This window comes from Camellia sinensis, chromosome 14, assembly GCF_055761805.1.
Source record: "Camellia sinensis isolate YWXY chromosome 14, ASM5576180v1, whole genome shotgun sequence".
In the NCBI taxonomy this organism is placed as follows: Eukaryota; Viridiplantae; Streptophyta; class Magnoliopsida; order Ericales; family Theaceae; genus Camellia; species Camellia sinensis.
The window spans coordinates 6,618,283-6,640,701 of record NC_138974.1 but is presented as its reverse complement, the minus strand read 5'-3'; the positions used below and the strand labels follow the sequence as shown (position 1 = coordinate 6,640,701).

The window sequence follows — 22,419 nt, the reverse complement described above, 5'->3', positions numbered from 1 at the left end:
CACCTACATATATATAGAGAGGGTGAGCTTGGATACTCAGTGAATGATATTAGAAATAAAGGTTTTGCATGATTGATATCCAAGGTCTCTTTTAAAACAATACATAGCATACTTTACAATCAAGGGGAAAAATCAAGTTCGTTACCGGTCTTTCAAGTTCCTTGGATGTTAATAACATCTACGTATTACAAGGGGCGATGACATTTCAAGACAAGAATGCAGTTGCATTATAGTCCCCTGGCACTAAGGACTTTCAAGACAAGAGTGCAGTTGCATTATAGTCCCCTGGCACTAAGGACTCTCAAGACAAGAGTGCAGTTGCATTATAGTCCCCTGGCACTAAGGACTTTCAAGACAAGAGTGCAGTTGCATTATAGTCCCCTGACACTTAGGACTTTCAAGACATGTCATCAAAACAAGATAGTGTTTGATATGCAAATAGGGATAGTCATTCATGCTAAATCAAATACTTTTCATCAAAACAAAGCAAAACGAGATTTATCAAAACAAGTATAACATAGCTTTATTAAAAATACCACTCACATAGCTCTTCAAATGTCGGGGTCGAGACAAGCCCAAGTCCTACAAACACATGGCAAAGCCTATTGAATGCACTTTCAAACAAGTTTCATATGTATACCAATGATCTCGGAAAAACATGCTGGGCACTAACCAGGTCTAGGCCGAGGTTCCACACCTCCTTGCTGAGGTGTGTCCCCGAGGGCCACATGCAAGGAAAAGAGGTCGGGAAAACTCTGGGTTTCCCTCTGCTGATGAACATGAATAACATGAGTACGAAAACATGAAGAATATGAATGTTCTGATACCAATCTGTCATTACAAAATCTGGGATTTTCATGCTACGAGTTTGAAAACATGGACCTGGGTACCCGTACTTGAAGTTCTTGCAGAAATAAACACAAAAACATGATTCTCTATGCAAGCTTTCGGATCAAAACAAGACTTTTTCTTCAAGAATGTATGAACACTATTTTCTCTTTCTAAAATCAGTTTCAAATTAATGCATGGCGTGCAGAACAGGTTCGATCATGCAATGCAGCTAGATAAACACAAGGAACAACAAGAGTAAGCCAAGGATCTAACCTCAATACACGAATCTAACGCTTCGATCTCTTGGAATCAAGCTTGAAGACTTACTTTCTCACTCTAAAACTCCTTCTTCCTCCTAGAGCTTCTCTCTCTAAAAGGGCAAGGTTATGATACCAAATGATAGTTTCCCTTACCCGGTTCTGGGGTTAACCCTCTGCGGGGACACGTGGCGGCGACTGGTTGGGTTTTCCCTGAAAAGGTGGCTGACAGACCAGACAAAGCATGGCGAAAGGGTGTTCAACAAGTAAAGCGGTATGGGCTCTCTGACGGGGCAATGACATCGGCTGATAAAAGGGCGTATCTAACAAGCTACACGGAAAGGCACTCCGACAAGGGGTGACATCGGCTAACAAAAGGGCTTCGACAACTAAGGTTACAATGACCTCGGCTAGGAAAGACAACACTTGACTAAGCTGTGCCACATCTTGGCCTAGATGTGCCACACCTCGGTCTAGGTCATACCACTCCAGGACGAGTTCACTTGGGTGCAAAGGTAACATCTCGGCCAATGCGTCAAAGCGAGGATGGAGGTCAACAAAGGGGTTCCAAGATACTTCTAGGCTGAGGATGACCTCGGCTCGGAATGGTCTAGGCGTAACGTAACCTAGGCTTGACATAACATCGGCTAATCATAACTTAGGCAAGGCGTGGCCTAGGTTTCACATCAAGGAAGGAGCAAGGCAACCACACAACACTTAGACAAACCACAAGGCATCAAAACAAGGCATGGATCTCATTCACTCACTTAGGCAGAACAAGTCGCAAACATACACATGCAAGCTTAACAAGCCATAATCATACAGATGCTCATGAACATGATTAAGACGTAAAATGTGGGTTCCTACAAGAGCAGCGTAAGTAGTGCCAACAGCCAGGGTGAGGAGAAAGGTCCGAAGAGAATACACTTGGAAGGAGAGGCTTGAACTTGATATATTGTGATAATGCGTACACAAAATTTTACCAGGGAAACCCTTGTTGCTTGTCAGCTTTAACCTATATTGTTCTACATTTACCATTATAATTTATTTATCTAATCCTAAAGCTCACGAAACTTATTGTGTAGGCGTGCGTATGTATTCACCTCTATTTAAAGTATGAAGATGCCCTTAAGACTCTCTTGAATGGACATGATAAATTTAAATGACTAATATACCTTGTTCTGCCTCTCGATATATATGTGTGTGTGTGTGTATTCTAATTGGAAAATAAAATCCCTTTCCTTCCCTCCTTCAAATGAGAGTAAAGATAACTTGGTTTGTAGTAAATGTGTTGGTAAAAAAACAAACTAGGAACACTTCCACAATCGGCACTAAACCATCAGTATATCAATGATTCCATTTGAAATAATCAGAATAAGTCAGCAACAAACAAGCTGGGACAATGGAACATCAATGCATCAATATTTCATCCAATTCACTTGTTAGCATTAGTTAGCTACATAGAACTTTTGTATGCAACACAGCTGCTTACATTATTGAAGCTTGCCAATTGACAGGCATTGGCTTAGCTCAGATCATACAATGGCAGAAGTAAATTTAAAGTTACTTAGCATAGGATAATAACCCATGATGAGGAATAACATACAACACCACCAACGGAGGTGCTGCCACTGCCAGCCAATTTTTTCTCACTGTTATCTCCAAGTGCCAGAGTCCTTGGATCTGTTCACATTTGGCAAAGGCTTTCCAATAAATGAAAATTAAGTTACATCAACAGCTAACCCAAAGACGAGGCACCCATACAGCTAGCCCCATTTATGGCAAGACAAACACCAAAAAAAAGTTTTTTTTGGATTGCTATGACCATCATGGGTACAATTTATTTAGAAGTTCTAAGAGAAGAACTGCTGCAGAATCCTTGGCTTTCTTAACGCTCGGCATAGGCTCTCCAATACATTCTTCTGTCAATTCCCTATCAGCAGTATTCACTCGTACAGCAAAAGTAAACCTTTTCGCATGCGCAGGGCCACCCTCACTTACACACCTACAGATGACAAAGTAATGAATTGTTTGTTAATCCAGAGTTTCCTAAGCATTCAACCCGTAAAATTGAACATGTAAATTACCATTATTACGCACAAAAACAAGTTTATTTATAAATTATTTTTACCGATACAGTGGCATTGGCCAATTTCTACGCAAGCATATGTCATTCAATGTCTGTCTAGTAAATGTCTGGCTGCCATTCTTCTTCCCATCTTCACTAGCATTCTTAGCTTCTGCTGTTTCCCTTTCTTTCAAAGCAACAAGGGCATTCCTGGCAGCTAACTTCTGAGCCATTTTCTTTTGTGGATTCTGAGCAATCCCAACCTGGACCCCATCGATGAAAACTTCAACAGTAGCCAAATTTCCATTTCGAGAGGCTTTGTACTCCAGTCCTTCAGCCTGTTGCTGGCACCGTTCTTGCAGTTCCCGCACTGGATGCATTGGTAATGTTTCTGGAGTAACCATTGGATGCAGCAAAGGTTGGAAGACCTGAAAACATACCAAAGATTTGGATAAAAGGAAAAGCCCAGGGGGCAAAAACAGAAAACATTACTTATATATATATATATATATATAAGGAGGTTTGAATTCTGAGAGTGACCCTCCAAACAACAGCAGTATCACGTCCACTGTCCAGAAAGATGGCACCAGCAATAGATTCAACAATGTCACCAAGAACCTTTGGAGCTTTGCAATCCCCCAAACCAAAGGAGTTAAACCCTGGTTTTGACAATTCATCTTTAACTTCCTTAACAAAATCTCGAATCTGAAAACGACAGCACGAGTTTTGAAGTAAAAAAGAAAACTATGGTTAGGCCAAGCACTGAGATAGATGACGAATTAAATAATAAATAATAAGAGTTTAAATAAATGAGATGAAGAATATAGAAAACCTGTTTTTCAAGGGCACTTGACCCATGTCGAAGGTGCATGTGAAGCTTATGTTTAACGGCTACCCGTGCAAAGTTTTCATTGTTTACAGCAGCAGCTCGCAAATCAGTCAAGCGACCAGGAGGCAAATCTGAGTATGTAAAAAACAAATGCCTTGTAATAAGGTGATCCAAGACTGCGTCGCCAACAAACTCCAGCCTCTGGTAACATGAAACTCCAGATGATGGCCTTGAAGCATGAGTAATAGCTTCAACCAGCGAGCCCCTATCTTTAAAATTGATGTTTAAGGCCCCTTCTAAAGCATCAAAATTGATGCTCCTAAGTATGCTCTCTGGAACATTGCTAGGCCTGGTTGTGCACTCTAACTCTTTAGGATCAAAATCTATCTGAATCCCAATCCATTTCATGAGGTGGTTAGCAGCATTCTTCCCGCCTTCAACGTAATATATTCCGATAAGTGCTTCAACAACATCTGCTAGTGTCTTGCTAGAGAGGACTCGATATGAACTTGAATCACTCTCGAGCTCACCATCTTCCATTTCATCATCTTCATACCCATCAGCATCTTGAGCTTCTCCGGGTACAGTCACACCAAGTGCTGTTTCATCGTCAAATAAGGATGATCCCGTCTCTTTGATATCCTCATCAAAGACAGGCAGCACCCCAGGAGCAGCCCATCTGGATGGAGCAAATCGATCTGCTTGGATGTATGATTGAAGTCCCTTATTCAAAGCGTACTGATATAAGACCATGTTACTCACCATTTGTTGTCTCAGTCTAGTAAGCTGACCCTCGTGTTTCCGAGGATATTTAAGAAAAAGAAATCTGCTCACAACCCATTTCAGGTAAGCATCTCCCAGAAGCTCTGCTCTTTCATAGCAGAAAGGTTCCTGGCATGAAGCAGCAGTCAAGGCTTCCAAGATCTGTAAAAGAAAACACACGTTAATTGATAAAATAACAATTTATTAAAAAATCAATCATCCAGGAAATTGTAATACCTTTGAAGCAGGGACAGGATAATTAATTATATCCTTAAGCTGAATGGCAAGGAGCATGCTCTCAACCCTCCTCATTATTGAGGGCAATCTCTGGGCACCTCGAACAAGTGATGCAGGGAGTGGATGTACAAAACACAGCTCAGGAGGAAGGAAAACATAATATGTTTTATCAAGTGCCTCTTCAGATTCACCATCATGAGCTAAACAAGAAAAATTTCCCGAGTTACCTCCAGAAGCCAAAATGATGAAAAGCAAAGTGAACAGGAAAATTCAACACAGAAGAAAAAGAAGGTAAATAAATGTGAAAAAGATGAAAGGATACCTTCTGAATGTTCAAATCGAGGAGAAAGGAGATTCTTGCAATATGAAACACCACGCCCTCTTATAAGAGGTTGTTGCTTATAGATCAACTCGACTCCATACCTGTTATAATATTAGACCGACTAGCCAAATGCACCTTCATTGCGCATGAAGAGCTAGAAACATCCGGTCCAGAAGGATTCATAAACTACAGACAGTGGGACACTTGCAGAACAGCTCAATGGAGGCAACTTAATTCACAGCTGAAAGTAGTTAAACGCTTCCTTCTCAGACTGAGATCAACTTCTCTCCTTCAGGCACAACAACAGAGGTGCATTAGTGCTATCCGGTCCTTGCAACAAACCAACCAAATGTTAGCAGCTGGAACAAATGTTTTTGAAAAAAGAAAAGAAAAAAAAAGAAGAAAAAGAAGACCTATTTCGTTTTAATTTGAAAAAAATGGGAAAAATAAATCAAGAAGACCAAAAAAAATAAAGCACGTACTTTTGCCTGTAGTAATCAGCATAAGAGCTGTACTCCAATGGACCAAGGTAGCCCTCTTTCCTCGGGAATGAGTTCTCTGCAGTCATATCATAACGTACAGAGTCCACATAAAACCTCTTTCCAGAGTGAGCAGCGGTTACAATTCTCCCCACCAGATCTTCCACGCCTATAAAAGAATCTGCCATCATCAGTTTGCCTTTAGTCAAATCCAAATGATTTCCAATTTCAAAAGCATTCCGATTAGGAACCAATCCAGATGCTTTCACAATGTCAAATTGTGCTACAGCTCCTCTAATGCCATAGGTAGGATGAGATTTCTGCCCAAAAGCCATGCCATGACGCAATTTTCCAAATCCATACTCCCTTCGGTCTCCACCTAGTGTTCGCTCATTGGTACCAAGGTAAACATCGGGCCGAGCTCTCTGAAGGGGATTGTTCCACACATCTGTCTTACTTATTTTTTCAACCAGATACCAGTCAATTTCTTTTAGAGGATCTACAGAATTATCGCCAACCACAGGGACAAACAAATATGCTTTTGAAGGATCCCAAGGAGTAGTGGACGGTTCAACATCCACATCCAGTACAATACTCATTAGTCTCACATGAAAGCTCTTAAGGGATGCCAACTGCATAAAAGTAGAGAACAGGGTTTATCCAAACAAACATAGCTAGAAATGTAAACAAAAATAACATTTTATAATTTGACTAGCACTTCAGAAAAGTCAACGATCAATCCCAACCTGACTTTCAGTAATATCTATTGACCCCCGGAAAACAAGAGATGCCTTTGTTATCATGGTTCGAGCAATAAAGAGATCCATCGACATCGATAAAACCTATCAACAAAACATGTAGTTAGAGATAAACATTATGCATGTTGTACCAGTCCAATAAAAATGAATGATGAGATACCTCTGCATCCAGCTCATTGCCGAAGACTACAGCGAACTCCAAAACTTGAGTTAGGAATGGATCTTGTAAGGAGCCAATATCTACACATTCAATATCATACATGTAAAGATGAAACAACTTGGAATTGTAGCAAGCATCCCTCCCAGATAGAATCCAATCTCCCTGCATAGCCAACAGGGGTCAAGGACTAGTGCATTTTGGATCCCACTAGCAGTGAGTATCTTCCAAAGTAAATAGTAATGACTGCTAAAATGTCCCAGAAGCATGGAATAAAGAAAATGTCTCATCATAAAAAAGTACAATTGTGGAAGGTTTACTAATAGAAAGTGTAATTAGTCTTCTAAATAAAGATCCTAAGAACACTCAAATTTGTTCATTTGATTATTAAATAAAGATACTTCATTTGATCCTTTGTTCACTCGATTTTATAATCTATCTAGTTCTCATAATGTTCCATTGCATTTATAGTCTCTTCCTTTTTGGTGCCAATCTCTTGGAAATTCAATTTATTTAGAAATCCTAATGATCATGACATTGATGAGTTGACGTCTTTGTTATCTATTCTTGATGGTGTTTCAATGAGGCCCAATTGTGTGTGTAAGAGAGTATCAATTGTTCATTCCTAGGATTTTTTTATTTATTTTTTATTTTTTATAAATAATTCTTTTGACAAAATTATTGATAATTCAAATGTATCACTCTAGCCTTATAATATGATTTGGGATGCATATTGCCTCTTAAAGTCAAAGTTTTTGTTTGGTCTTTGACTCGTAAGAAGATCAGCACCAATAACACGATTCAAAAAATATACCTAATTGTTTATCATCTCCATAGTAGTGTTATATATGTGCATTGAGGATGAGGATGACAGTGATCATCTATTTCTTCATTGTTGTGTTACTTTAGGCATTATGGTGGAGGTTATTCCATGAGGTGCAAGAGGATTGGGTGGTTCCCTCTTCTCATGTACCCAAATAATTCAAGTTCATTTTAGGGGTTTTGTCTCAAGTAAGAAAGCATGAGTTCTTTGGGTAGATGTAGCTAGCACAATGTTTTAGATGGTGTGGTTAGAAAAATATGCAAGGGTGTTTGAAGACATTTGAGGATTTTCAAGGGATTTGGGACCAAATTTGTTATATGTCATCCTTTTGAGCTTTGGCTTCACCCTTTTTTAAGGTATTCGTTTGTATTTGATCAACAGTTAATGGAGAGGGGTAATTTGTGACGTTTTCTTTTCTTTCCTTTTGGAGGACTTCTTGTCCTCGTGTACTTTCTATTTACCATTTTATCGTTAATTTATTTTGTTGTTGGACAAAAGGTCCATCACAGATTTATTTAGCTATATCATTCAATCTAGGGAAAGGCTGCAACACACTGTTGGGAATTGGTCCAAATTGCATTTGGATACATGCATTGGAAGGTGGATGCATTTGGGAGTTCATTAGATGGCTCATGAATGAGAGCTTCTATTTCCTCACGTGATTTCCTCCTAGTGCACACATCTATTTGGTTTGGAAATTAACTTCTGAATAAAACTATTTATTTCGGAAATCTACTTCTAAACACAACTATATGGTTCAGCTATATCTTTGGTTCGGAAGTTGATTTTTGAAGCAAATAGTTTTGTTCGAAAATCAACTTCCGAATCAGTTCCCAAAGAAATCACCTTGCCAACCAAAACTTACAGCTTCTCATAGAGACTGAATAACCCAACAGACACCACCCAAATCCACAGTCGATGAATAACAGTGAAACCTCTCAGTGATCCTTATAAGCTTTCTCTTGATTCATACATCAACTTGAAGAATAAATACCTTACGCTAAATCCTTACCTCACCTCCCTATCTCAGTAATTGTATAACCTCATATTTACAGAATATGCAACTAAAGCTCCAGTAAATGCAACACAGATGGAAGAAACAATGAATGAACAGTAGACAGAGAAGATGAAAAGACTTATGTGCAAGCTTTAGGACAACAAAACCACAGAATTTAGACAAAACGACGAAAAGTAGTAGAAAGACAACCATCGGTAAAAGAATGAACAAGGAAGATGAAGAGCTCTACTAACATGAAGAAAAAACAATGAAAAAGAAAGAAAGAATCTTTTGAAGGAAATTCAGCAAAGAAACGATGAAGAAGAAAGCAAAGGACAAGAAGAAGATTCATGGCAAAGTGTCACAAGCTGACAGTTCGACTTCAGCTCACAACTCTTGCATGTGGCGTGGCGCTCCAACATGGCGTGTTGACCCCAAGTAGTCCAACACACGCCCAGCACCTTTGCGTGCCGACCTGCCCATGCTTGCACGCTAGTGGGTCTCAAGCATGCCTTGGTGACATTCCCGTAAATTCTAATATTTGGATAATATTTGGAATTTATTGAATTATCATTATTATGACTCCTCAAACATGTGGTATGTTTCCTTGTGCCAGTCTGCAAAGGGCTTAAGATGATATTATAAGGGGGCATGGTGTGCTTTAGCCTATCTCCCCAACCTGCGATGGGTTACAAGTGAGCAACCTTTGGGAAACCAAAGGGCGAGCCTTTGACAAACTATTACTAGTTGTCTTTGGTCTCCATGTGGGTTTGGGAACCCCATGGACAGTGTCATCGAGGGGCATGAGTGTTGACACTGCATGTCATATCCTAGCTAGAGGTTTAGGTACGCACTCGCTATGCCGCTCCTCGTAACATATTGCGGTGTGGTCCTAGATCGAATGGATTGGGCTATCGAAGCGCCATCATTAAGGCATTGTGTGCTAACTCGTGAACATAGGCTTGGGTTCAACCGTGAGCGCGAGGGTCAAGTAGTCTAGCTAGTGGTTTGGTGACAATGCCGCTACTCGTGGGAACAATTGAATATCATGAAGCATTGCCATCATGCGAGGCACATTGTGCGGAGCTAGTGGGAAGGCAGAATGCTAGTTGTGGGCCATGGACATACATTATCATGCTCATGCTACACGCTAGTGCAACTCTGCGCAATGGCCCTTGGTAGATGGTTTAGCATAGGGGTGTAACATAGGGATGAGATTATATTATGGTTTTTGAATAATTTTATAGTTGGTGGGATTTGGACTCTTGTTATGAAGGCAATGCTTTCCCAATTAGACAGTGTAATCATACCTTTATATTAGAACGATTTCATAACAAGTACCAAAATCAATTTATTTCATTTTTATATTTATATGATTGCTTAACATCATTTTTTAAAGTCTATACTAAATCTTAGCGATTCTCAATTCGAATTGATTCACGATTCGCAAAATAGGATTTTGGTTCATAATACGATTCTCGACTTGACAATTATGCTTCCCACCAATGTAGGAGGACTACTTTCCCACCAACACAACAATTTAGAAGCTGCAGTAGTTGATATTAATGGCCTGTTTATTTGCTAGGAGTTTAATTCTTGAGAGTTGCAAATCCTAAAGAGTTCAAACTCTTCTTGAAAAAAGTATTTGTAGCGATCCCGATTTCGATCCTTCTTCCATATTTTGCCACTTTGACTAGGCCGGTCGGGGATCGAGCTGCTCGGTCAGCTCGCGGGGGTCCAGGAGGCAACGCCCCTTGACGGGTCCGAGGGCAGCGCCCTAGTGGGGTCGAGGGCCAGCGCCCCCGAAGCAAAAATGCAAAATGCATTCGAAATTGCTTGTCCGCTCGAGCGGCCGTTTATGTGCTCGAGCGGAGAATGTTTGGTTTCAGAAGTTTGACCTGTCTGTAAAAGTACTGGGTTAGTGTATTTGACGCTCGAGCGGACCATGTTATCTCAGTTCGTGAATCTGATATTTCAAATCATTTTTTCAGTCCTTTCTCTCTCTAAAACTCTCCAGAATTCCAGATCGGGAGCTTCTCTCTCTAGAAGTCATCTTCTCTCTTTGATTTCTCCAAATTCATTGGGATTTAGACCTAAGTTCTTCACCAAAGTTGGTTATCATCTCGAGGGCTTCGTTGTGTGCGGTGAAGATCGAGTTTCGACACCGTTGATTTTGAAAGTTTCATCCCATTTCTTCTTCAAAACTTGAGGTAGGAATTTTCTTAGAGTTATATATATGTTTTTGCAAAATTTATATTATTTTCAAAATCATCTTTCGATAGCTTTGAAACTTGATTGTTGATTCAAGAAATTGAAAGATTTTGCAAGTGAGTTTGCCTCTTATTCTTTTAAAATAATCTTATGGTTTTGATCTTCATTGATTGAAGAAAAGATGATTTTGGAACGTTTTCTTTCAAAAGATTTGAGTTGTATAGTTTTGGTGAGAAAACCTATAATTTGGGATTTTTTTTTTAAGAGACTGAAAATCCATGAATGATATTATTATATTTATTTTGTGTGTCAAAATAAATGGATCTTTGAAAAAAAATTTATTTATATTTATATAAATGATGAATTTCAGGAAATATGAGAATTATTATTCATTTTGAAAATTATTGTTCAAAACGTTGAAATAGTCTTAAAATGACTAATTGTTGAGGATACTTGAGAAGAGAGAATTATGTTATTCCTTGAATGATGAATTGGAATAAAAGTATTTATATTCATCTTGTGTTATTGGCATATCAATTCATTTGATTACATTAAACTTTGAAAGTTGATTTGAAAACTTGCATTGAGAAAAGAATGTTGAGAAACAAATTTTTATGGAATGGTTTTGGGATAAATACGTTGTTAAGTCTTGATAGGTGACATAGATGATACTTAGAAAATATGAGGAAGAAGAACTCCGAAAATATGAGGAAGAAGGAATATATTTCCGTTATATTCAAAACTTCTTATCTTACAAGACCAAATGACACTCCTTATATAGGAGATATTACAAACATCATTATAACCCATTATATGCCACTTACCTATTATATATTACCACTATCTACCACTATCATATTATATACATGCCACTATCTTCCACCAACACCACTATCATATTCTATACATGCCACTATATGCCACCAACACCACTATCATATTCTATACATGCCACTATATGCCACCAACACCACTATCATATTATATACATGTCACTATCTTCCACCAACACCACTATCATATTCTATACATGCCACTATATGCCACCAACACCACTATCATATGCCACTATCTTATTAACACAAATTTCCAGCACTCCCCCTCAAGCTGGTTTGAAGATATCTTCCATAGCCAGCTTGCTAGTCAGCTTATCAAATTGCTTCTTGTGTAGTCCCTTCGTTAGCACATCAGCTAATTGTTCACCTGTTGGAAGGTAGGTCATACAGATTATGCCAGCATTGATTTTCTCCTTGATGAAATGTTTATCCACTTCTATATGTTTTGTGCGATCATGTAGAACTGGATTATGAGCTATAGATATAGCTGCTTTGTTGTCACAATAGACCTTCATAGGTGTCGGGTGAGAAAGCTTTAATTCTTCAAGAATTCTTTTAATCCACATTACTTCACAGATTCCATGGGCAACAGCTCTGAACTCTGCTTCTGCACTACTTCTAGCTACCACATTCTGTTTTTTACTCCGCCATGTAACTAGGTTCCCACCTACAAAGGAGCAGTATCCGGATGTTGATCTCCTGTCTGTAACACTTCCTGCCCAGTCTGCATCTGTGTATACTTCAACTTGAAGATGTCCATGTTTCTTGAACAGTAAGCCTCTCCCTGGAGTTCCTTTCAAATATCTTAAGATCTTATAAACGGCCTCAAAGTGCTCTGTCCCTGGTGAGTGCATGAACTGACTTACCATGCTGACTGCAAAGGCAATATCAGGCCGCGTATGAGACAAGTAAATCAATTTCCCTACAAGTCGCTGATATTGTTCCCTCTCTTTGACTTCTTCAGCCTTAGCAGCTTGTAACTTCAAGTTAGGCTCGATCGGAGTCTCCACCATCTTACAACCAAGCATACCTGTTTCTCCAAGGAGTTCAAGAACATATTTTCTCTGATTAACGAATATACTTTCCTTGGATCTTGCAAATTCCATTCCGAGGAAATACTTGAGGGCTCCCAGATCCTTAATGTGAAATTCTTTTGCGAGTTTCTTTTTGAGGCCTGCTAACTCTGCTTCATCATTACCAGTTAAAATGATGTCATCAACATAAACAATCAAAATTGCAATTTTACTGTTTTTTGAATGTTTATAAAATATTGTGTGATCTGCTTGACTCTGCGAGAAGCCACAACTGATAACTGCCTTCCCAAAGCGTTCAAACCACGCTCTTGGTGATTGTTTGAGTCCGTATAATGACTTGTTCAATCTGCATACTCTGTCGCTTCCAAGTCTCTGCTCAAATCCCGGCGGTAGGCTCATGAACACCTCCTCTTCAAGATCACCATTGAGAAATGCATTTTTAATGTCAAGTTGATGTAGAGGCCAATCTGAATTTACTGCAAGAGATAACAGTACTCTGATGGAATTTATTTTAGCAACAGGAGCAAACGTCTCCTGATAGTCGATCCCATAAGTTTGAGTGAAGCCTTTAGCCACCAGTCTCGCCTTGTATCTCTCAACGCTTCCATCTGCGTTACATTTTATCGTAAACACCCATTTACACCCAACTGTTTTCTTGTCTTTGGGTAGATCAACTATCTCCCAAGTACCACTTCTCCTTAAAGCATTCATCTCCTCCATGACTGCTAATTTCCAATTCGGATCATCCAATGCTTCCTGTATATTCCTTGGAACAAACAAGTGTGAAATCCTAGATGTGAAAGCTCTATGGTTTTTAGACAGTCTTTGATAGGAGAGGTAATTTGCAATAGGATGTTTAATGCAATTTCGGACACCTTTCCTAATTGCTATAGGAACATCAAGGTCGGAAATAGAAGGAATAGGATTACCTAAAATTTCGATGCCAGAACTCGGGTGGACATTCGGGTCATTAGGATGAACATTCGGGTCATTATTCCTCAGATGAAATCGCTTCCTAGTATAAACCTGAAGCTCAGGATTTAGATCATGTTGTAGTACTTCTCCCCCTAAACAAGAATCTTCTTGACTAGGCACCATAGAACTTGGTTCTCCTAAGTGATCATTATCAGACAGATGTGGTTTTTGTGTAGGATAAATGACATTGGGGAGCGGGATAGAAATATCCCAAAAACGGTCTTCTACTCCACTTGTCTCCCCCTGAAGAGAAGTGTTGGGGAAATAGGATTTTGTTTCCACAAATGATACATCCATACTCACATGAAATTTCTTGGTTTGAGGATCGCAACACTTATACCCCTTTTTGTTTGAGGAATAACCCAAAAAAACACATTTTATAGCACGGGGGTCAAGTTTTGAACGAAATTGACTGGGAACATGAACATAGGCAATACATCCAAAAACTTTGGCAGGTAAATCAGAAAACAATCTCGTGTCAGGAAAAAAAGTTTTGAGACAATCAAAAGGTGTTTTGTATGTTAACACCTTTGTAGGCATCCTGTTTATCAAATAAGAGGCTGTTAAAATTGCTTCACCCCATAAATATTTAGGAACATGCATGTAAAACATTATAGCACGTGCTACTTCAAGTAGATGTTTATTTTTTCGTTCTGCAATGCCATTTTGTTGAGGGCTATCCCGACATGTAGATTGACGAAAAATCCCCTTTTTTTTCAAAAACTCACCCAACTGCTCATTGAAATATTCTGTTCCATTATCAGAATGTAAAATACCAATTTTGGTTTGAAATTGGTTTTCAATCATATTGTAAAAATTTGTGAATAAATTTTTCACGTCAGATTTTTTATTCATCAAATAAATCCAACATAAGCGGGTATGGTCATCAATAAATGTAACAAACCATTTTTTACCAGAAAGAGTAGTGATTTTAGAAGGGCCCCAAACATCACTATGAATCAAATAAAAAGGTTTGGAAGCCTGGTAAGGTTTTGGCAAATAAGTAGAGCGATGAAATTTTGCAAAAATGCAACTTTCACAATGAAAAGAAGAACAATCAATCCCTTTAAATAATGCTGGAAATAAATGTTTCAGATAAAGAAAACTAGGATGCCCTAGCCTATAGTGCCATAGCATTATTTTTTCTCGAACAAAGATTGAACTAGTACTATTAAAACTCTGAGCTTTTTTATTACTAACAGGTACTTCATCAAAGTAGTAAAGACCTTCAAGCATCCTAGCACGCCCAATCATCATCCCCGAGTTCTGGTCCTGAAATTCACAATGGGATTCAAAAAATGTAACACGACAATTAGAATCCTTAGATAGTTTACTGACAGACAAAAGGTTACAGGCTAAGTTGGGGACGTGAAGAACAGCATTGAGATTAATTTTCTCAGTTAGTTTAATAAATCATTTTCCTGCAATAGGTGAAAAACTACCATCGGCTATTCTGATTTTGTCATGACCAGAACAAGGGAAATAGGTACTAAATAAATGGGAAAAACTAGTCATGTGATCGGAGGCACCGGAATCTATGATCCACGGAGAGAAGTTTAGGCAAGAGAAGGCTTTAGGATTTCTACCTGTTTGTGCCAACAAAACACTAGGAGTACCGGATGAGGAGTTGGATTTTATCAGCTTTAAGAGTTGATCAATCTGCTCTTTGTTGAAGGGACCTGAATCGGCTTCATTAGCGATAGGAAAGCCACGATTCTTCTCTCCTTGTTTGCTGCTTTTCCAGTTGACAGGTTTGCCATGGATCTTCCAACACGTTTCGCGTGTATGGCGAGGCTTGTTGCAAAAATCACACCAGACCCGTGGCTTATCATCAAACCTGCGCTGGTAATTTGCAGCCTTGTTGGCCGCAGCATCGCTAATTAAAGCAGAAATTTCAATTGATTCACCAGTACCTTTTTTCTTAAGCATGACGCTCCTTCGGCTCTCTTCCCTTCTGACTTCGGCAAATACTTCGCCAATGGATGGGAGAGGAGGTCTGCCAATAATTCTTCCTCGCACTTCATCGAACTCAATGTTGAGGCCGGCAAGAAACTTGTAAATACGGCTGTCTTTCACAGTTTTCTTGTGGTGGTTGCAGTCGTCAACCGATTTCCATTCGTATGTGTTGAAGATGTCAAGATCCTGCCACAACCTTTTCAACGAATTGAAATATTTGGTGACGGAATCATCTCCTTGACGAATCTCTCCCAACTTCAAAGTTAATTCGAAAACTTGAGATTGATTTCCTAGGTCAGAATACATCTGACTAACATTATCCCACAATTCTTGTGCAGTAGTATAGCACATGTAATTAGAGCTTATATCCTCCTCCATGGAATTGACCAACCATGTCATAACCATGGAGTTTTCAGCGTCCCAACTGTCGAACAGCGGATCATTAACAGCAGGAGCCTTCTTGTCACCAGTGATGTAACCGATCTTTCCTTGCCCACGGATATACATCCGGACAGATTGTGACCAGCGGAGAAAATTATCACCATTTAGGCGGATGGTGATGATTTGGACAGAGTGAGAGTTGGACGTTTTCACCGGAATGACTTCCGACATGGCTATGACGGTTTTAGGGCTGCTGTGTTTTTTGTTGCTCTGATACCAACTTAGAAAATATGAGGAAGAAGAACTCCGAAAATATGAGGAAGAAGGAATATATTTCTGTTATATTCAAAACTTCTTATCTTACAAGACCAAATGACACTCCTTATATAGGAGATATTACAAACATCATTATAACCCATTATATGCCACTTACCTATTATATATTACCACTATCTACCACTATCATATTATATACATGCCACTATCTTCCACCAACACCACTATCATATTCTATACATGCCACTATATGCCACCAACACCACTATCATATTCTATACATGCCACTATATGCCACCAACACCACTATCATATTATATACATGCCACTATCTTCCACCAACACCACTATCATATTCTATACTTGCCACTATATGCCACCAATACCACTATCATATGCCACTATCTTATTAACACAAATTTCCAGCAATGATATTGAATAAGTTGGCCTGAGAGTCCGGGGTGAAAGACCGAAAACCCGCGAGGATAGGTGTCGAGCCTTCCGGTTAATACCGGTAAAAATGACAAATTGGTAGCACTTATATAGTCTACTTGCAGACACTGACCTAGGGATTACCAGAGTCGTATTTACCGCCCTTGAAATAAATTGTTAAGTTTTGAACAATTGAAATTGCATGATATCATTGAGCATGATGGTTTTCAAAAGATGAAAATGTGATTTATTTTCAAAAAGGACATAACATGACATGTACATTTCATCTCTTGAGACTTGTATAAAATGTATATACTTTGTTAAGAATTTCCTACTCGGCTTTATGCTAACCCTACGGGATTTTTGTGCAGGAAAAAAAATGGTGATCCCACCCAACTAGAGGCGTGGAAATATGTGTGTTAGGAGTACAATACTCTCATTTTGTTGTAACTCTGTGTGTAAGCCAAGGGCTGTGTTTGTGTGGGTTTGAATAACCGTTTTGTGTAACCAGACTCTAGCCTTGGAAACTTGTAAACCCTTGGGGGTATTTATTTGTTTATTTACTTGTTGTTGGTTTAATGTATTGTTGCATGAAGAACTATTATATCATGTCATGTAAGTTTGGAGATTTATATTCGGTTTTTCTTGAAAGAGCCATGATTGTTGTATTATCATTTCGGCTAGAAATTTGGAGCGTTACAGTATTCTCAAAAACTAAAATTGTTACAGTGTGGAGGCACTTGAGATTCAAAATTAACAATTATTTCAATAGTCTATTTTAGTAAAAATGACATCATTATGTCAAATAATTTAAATATTTTATAATGAGTAAATTTACAAGTCAAAATGTCAATCCTCTGTCGCATTTTATGTAGCTGTTGACTGTGCCTTTTGTCTTGTTTGAATAAATTTTTTGGGAAATAGGATAGTGTTTAAACATAAATTCAAAGAACGATAATGTGGGAAGTAGTGATTAAACTTAAGACTTGGACACATAAAATGGGACTTCCAAAAAAAATAAAACCAGGAGTCAGAAATTGGGATGACAGGAGTAATACTTGTTAACAAACTGAATTCTCAAAAATCACCAAAATACCATTGAATTTGACCAACCATTTGTGGCCCCAAGCAAATATATGTAATACGTGCAAAAGCCACCTTTAAAAAATTATTATAGGTTAAAATAAAACTAGAATATGCCAATAAAATTTCCTACAAAGTCATGACAAGCAATAATTAGCAATTCCAACCTATTACAGTATAAGCTAAAACTCATGCATTTTAGGGAGTTCCGATATCTGCAGGAATTCCAATTCCCAAGAAATTCTCAAACAAACTACAAGAGCTTTGCTAATCCTGAAGCATTTCAAATTCCTGGCTTAATTTCCTAAAAATAGGCACTAATTTAATTCTCAAATGACAATGAGCGGCTTAAGGTTCAAATTGTTGAAAGAAAGTAGTCCAAATCTCTAGAATTTGGGAGGCAAAAAGGAAATGATGTCGATTGATCCAGGCCCATCTTGCACATACTGCATTCATCAGGGAATGATCTAGCTGCATTGAATCAAACAGTCTACCACCAACGGCATTTTTGTGTGCATTGTTAGAAACACAACAAAACACATCAGCTATGATTAGTAGCTTTTGAATTACAAGTCTGGAAAGTTGATATTCAGATACACATGTAAGGTACTTCTCCAAATGGCCATTGATTGGTCTTTCATATTTCAAATTTTCTTTATGGCTACATTATATATCTTCTGTGCAACTGATATTGCCTTGAATCCTAATTTTAATAAATTTTTGCATTATATTCATGTTACACAGTAAAATATAGCACTGGAATTCATATTGAAGATTATAAGATAAGATTAATAACCAAAGGAAACATATTGATGATTGTCAGTCTTGTTGGTTTATCATATTTTCAACCACTTCAGGCAGATAACCTTGAACATATGACATGCAGCAGAAACAAACCTGGAGAATATTAGCTACACCTTCAGGATAGAACTCCCTGTGCCTTGCAGTCCCAGGGAGTGGATCTCCTTCATCATTTTGGTCAACTTTTTCTCCTTCCCCACTTCCCTTGTCTGGCAAGAGCATGTCAGTAAATGCCCCCAGCTCATGAAGCTTCTGGCAAGCAGCCAAACAAACAGCCTGCGCATTAACAAAATTAGTGACCTATTTATCTGGATTGAGTGTTATATGATGCTTACATGCATTGATAACATGATGCCAGCATGCCTGTTGTGCAAGGCGCATTGAACTGCAAACAGGACCCTCGAGTTTTTCGAAGGGTGCATTACAGGGGAGCTGGAGCCTGCATGAATATTCAATGGGGCCTCCTGGCATCTCATGGCGCTCCACAACAAACTCAGGATGAAGAATTGAATATCTGAAAATCAATGCAAAACGACTTAACTATAAACTATGTCCAAAAATGACCAAAAGTACAAGTAAATGAATTTGAATAAAGATAATGGTCATAGAGATTAGAAACTACACCTGTCACTTGGTAGCTGAGAGCAATAGAAATGGATGAGTCCCACAGCAGAATTTAAGCTCACAACAGCACCAGTTGACTCCACCTGGTACACTGTACCCGGTGTTGTATCCACTGAAATTAACCTCGAGGTACCCTTCAGATGGCTAAGGTCAGTTCTTTCTACTGCTTCCTTCCGCAAAGTCACTTCACTATTTCTGGCATTCCTCAAAAATGCTTCATGTGATAAATTTCCCCTATAGAAAGCATTTAGCAGGGAACAAAGAAATTTAATCATTTAGATCCAAAATTAGTGTACATATCATACTTAGATAAAGGTCAAATTTACGAACACAAGTACCTCTCAACCATCAAAATGTAATCTGAACCAGGCTTTCTAGCTCGACCCCTAGATTGAATGTATGCTAGAACAGTTTTTGCAAGGTCAAAGCGGATAACAACATTGCATTGTCGTATATCAAGACCTTCCTCAGCAACACTAGTGGCTACCAGCAAAGTCACCTACAATCCAGATGCAATTTTCAATAAAAAATTTACTTTTTCACAGAATTGAGTTGTAAAGAATGGCGTTTAGACATACACGACCATCTCGGAATTTGCCAATTGTGTCTTGCATTTGGCTTGTCCGCATTTCTCGACTATTGTTGTGTCCAATCAAACTTGCAGACTTGACAAAACTCAAGGATGGAAGCTCAGCAAAAACCTGCACATTTGGCAAAATATGTGATGAACTCACAACAACAAATAATGCCCCATAGAGAATGATATGCATTAACGTTATCAACCTTTGGGAGAACTAAGGCAGCCACAACTCGCTCAACAAAGATGATTGCACGGAAATCCACTGTATGCTGATATTTAAGAAGTATTTTAATCAAGGACTGCACCTTCGGTGTAACTTTTCCATCGGCTACAGCAGCTCCTATAATTACATCCACATGCTCTCCACCAGAGACAACTATACCAGCATAAAAGGTATGTCAATAAAGGTCTTTACAAAGATAGAATGAAGTGTTTTAGCAAATGTAAACAACAAAATTAATTCTAGTAACATCTTTCGATGGACAAATATTATATCATAGCTTTACAATCTAGTTAAGCACCTTAACAAGAAAGCCTTACCTATCATCTATCTTTAAAGATATTTTCAACTGCGTATGCCCTAATTCTCCAAGGATGACTATGATATTTATTTCCATAGAAATCAGAATAACCCACTAAACTGCCCCTTCTACTGTACTAATCAAAACCCTAAACGCATACTCATAATCTCACAAAAATCAGCCTGCACCAGAAGGTTCATAACTATACATCTCATATTCAGCTTCCCACATACCAGAAGTCCGTCCATATATAAAAAACGGAGTACTTAGCAACTGTAGCTGTCCTACTGTCATGAATTATAAGGAAAACTTCCTTTGAAGATGAGCCACCATTCCTAAATGTTGTAGTAGCCCAGTCTCATATTTGAGAAAGCCACAGACACGATCCAATATCCGAACTACTCCAAGCAATAAAGGTTAAGGACCTTAAACTGCAGCATTGCCAACTGCTACATATTTTAAGGAGGTTGGTAGATTGCTAATTTGCTACTCTAATACACAATTGAACAGTTGAAGAGAGAAAATGTGTATCCCTAAAGCAAAGGACAGCAAAAATGGAATCTTCTAGAAATAAAACAAATAAAAAAGTAAAGCAAAGACCTATCCTGGAGTTATGCATTGTGTACAATTATCTAATCCTTCAAAGAGGATTTGGAGGATATTTGCAGGATATTGGATAGTGCAGCGTACCTAGTTTGTCAAAATATCATACATACATCATACATGTATGAAGTGCATAACCTGTTACATGTTAATTAACTTATATACCAATTAAAACTGCTTTTATAATCACACTTACAGTAATACATAAACAATAACTATAAAGATAAGTTATATAATTGTAGAAATTTAATGTATAAAGAGAAATAGAGAATTGTATTATTGATTGATATATGTTGTTGTGTATATTACAAATGGTGAGTGGCTCATTATATAGGAGAGGGTGAGTGTAGTAGGTGAGGAGTAGGTGAGGAGTAGGTGGTTGTAGAAATTTAATGTATAAAGAGAAATAGAGAGAATTAATTATGTATAGAGAAATAGAGAGAATTGTATTATTGATTGATATATATTGATTTCTATTACAATGATTCATGATTCCTATATATAGAAGAGGGTGAGTGTGTAGTAGGTAAGGAGTAGGTGAAGTGGAGGTGGTAGTGGTGTAGTGGGTTAGGTTTAGTGGAGTAGGTGAAGTGGTAGTGGTGTAGTGGGTTAGGTTTAGTGGAGTAGGTTTAAGTGGGTGAAGTAGGTGGAGGGTAGGTGGATTTTAACAGCCCCCCGCAAACTCAAGGGGGATAGGAACTAACCAACTTGAGTTTGGAGAGAGTAACAAAACAAGAAAATACATAAAAATAAAAGAGGATAGGTGACACTGTATGGTCGTGTCAAACCATTGGTGAAGACACTGGATGGTGGTGTCATAACGTTATAGAGGACACTGTATGGGGGTGTCATAACGTTGTAGAGGACACTGTATGGTGGTGTCATAACGGTGTAGAGGACACTGGATGGCGGTGTCAGACCGATGTAGAAGACAGTTTATGGGGTTATATCGGACCGTTGTAGCAGACAATGTTGTGACAGTTGTTGTGACAGTTTACGGAGTCTTTCTGGACCCTTGTAGAAACTAACCGGAATCAATGTCGGGACAGTTTACAGAGTCTTGTCGGACCCATGAAGGAGCTAACCGGAATCAATGTCGGGACAGTTTACTGAGTCTTGTCGGACCCATGAAGGAACTAACCGGAATCAATGTCGGGACAGTTTACAGAGTCTTGTCGGACCCATGAAGGAGCTAACCGGAATTAATGTCGGGACAGTTTACAGAGTCTTGTCGGACCCATAAAGGAGCTAACCGGAATCAATGTCGGGACAGTTTACAGAGTCTTGTCGGACCCCTAAAAAGTCGCACCCTCAAAAGGTGTGCCCAATCTTTCAAAAGGCGTGCCCAATCCATAAAAAGGCGTGCCATCAAAAGGCGTGCCCAATCCATAAAAAGACGTGCCATCAAAAGGCGTGCCAAGTTGTCGGCGAGCGCCGAGCGGCTCATGATGCGCGTGTCTGCCTCTTCGTCAAGGTCTTTATAAATCGAAGCGGAGGCTGAGGCTGAGGCTGAGGCAGAAAACCCGCTAAAAAACTCTGAAAAAAACTCTTCGTGTTGCTGAGAGAGATAGTTCCTTTTGCTGAGA

At 38.8% G+C, this 22,419-nt stretch overlaps 1 protein-coding gene across 4 annotated transcripts; it reads right to left on the bottom strand.

Annotated features, from left to right (window-relative positions):
- Nucleotides 1-2,483: 2,483 nt before the first annotated feature.
- Nucleotides 2,484-20,085, bottom strand: LOC145807668 (endoribonuclease Dicer homolog 1-like). 4 transcript variants are annotated; one of them, XM_082906260.1, is made up of 15 exons: nucleotides 19,913-20,085; nucleotides 19,708-19,830; nucleotides 19,468-19,628; nucleotides 19,130-19,363; nucleotides 18,841-19,019; nucleotides 18,602-18,781; nucleotides 6,704-6,865; nucleotides 6,532-6,627; nucleotides 5,789-6,417; nucleotides 5,307-5,407; nucleotides 4,985-5,184; nucleotides 3,989-4,909; nucleotides 3,697-3,861; nucleotides 3,220-3,584; nucleotides 2,484-3,093 (listed from the first exon to the last, which is right to left on the bottom strand). In XM_082906260.1, the coding sequence occupies exons 5-15, from the start codon at nucleotides 18,979-18,981 to the stop codon at nucleotides 2,916-2,918; spliced, it is 3,138 nt and encodes a 1,045-aa protein (XP_082762386.1). In that variant the 5' UTR covers nucleotides 18,982-19,019; nucleotides 19,130-19,363; nucleotides 19,468-19,628; nucleotides 19,708-19,830; nucleotides 19,913-20,085; the 3' UTR covers nucleotides 2,484-2,915. The 4 variants fall into 4 exon arrangements, with proteins under 4 accessions (XP_082762386.1, XP_082762384.1, XP_082762383.1 ...); XM_082906258.1 differs by having other exon boundaries at nucleotides 4,985-5,211; nucleotides 18,622-18,781; nucleotides 18,869-19,019; XM_082906257.1 differs by having other exon boundaries at nucleotides 18,869-19,019; nucleotides 19,913-20,079.
- Nucleotides 20,086-22,419: the final 2,334 nt, after the last annotated feature.

Bases quoted from the DNA above. Each gene is read 5' to 3' on its own strand.
- LOC145807668 (XM_082906257.1), bottom strand. From the start codon at position 19,758: ATGCGGACAAGCCAAATGCAAGACACAATTGGCAAATTCCGAGATGGT. The intron at 19,364-19,467 runs GTACTTGTGTTC...TGCTTTCTATAG, and splicing joins TACATTTTGATGGTTGAGAG to GGGAAATTTATCACATGAAG. The intron at 6,628-6,703 runs GTATCTCATCAT...TTTTGTTGATAG, and splicing joins GCAATGAGCTGGATGCAGAG to GTTTTATCGATGTCGATGGA.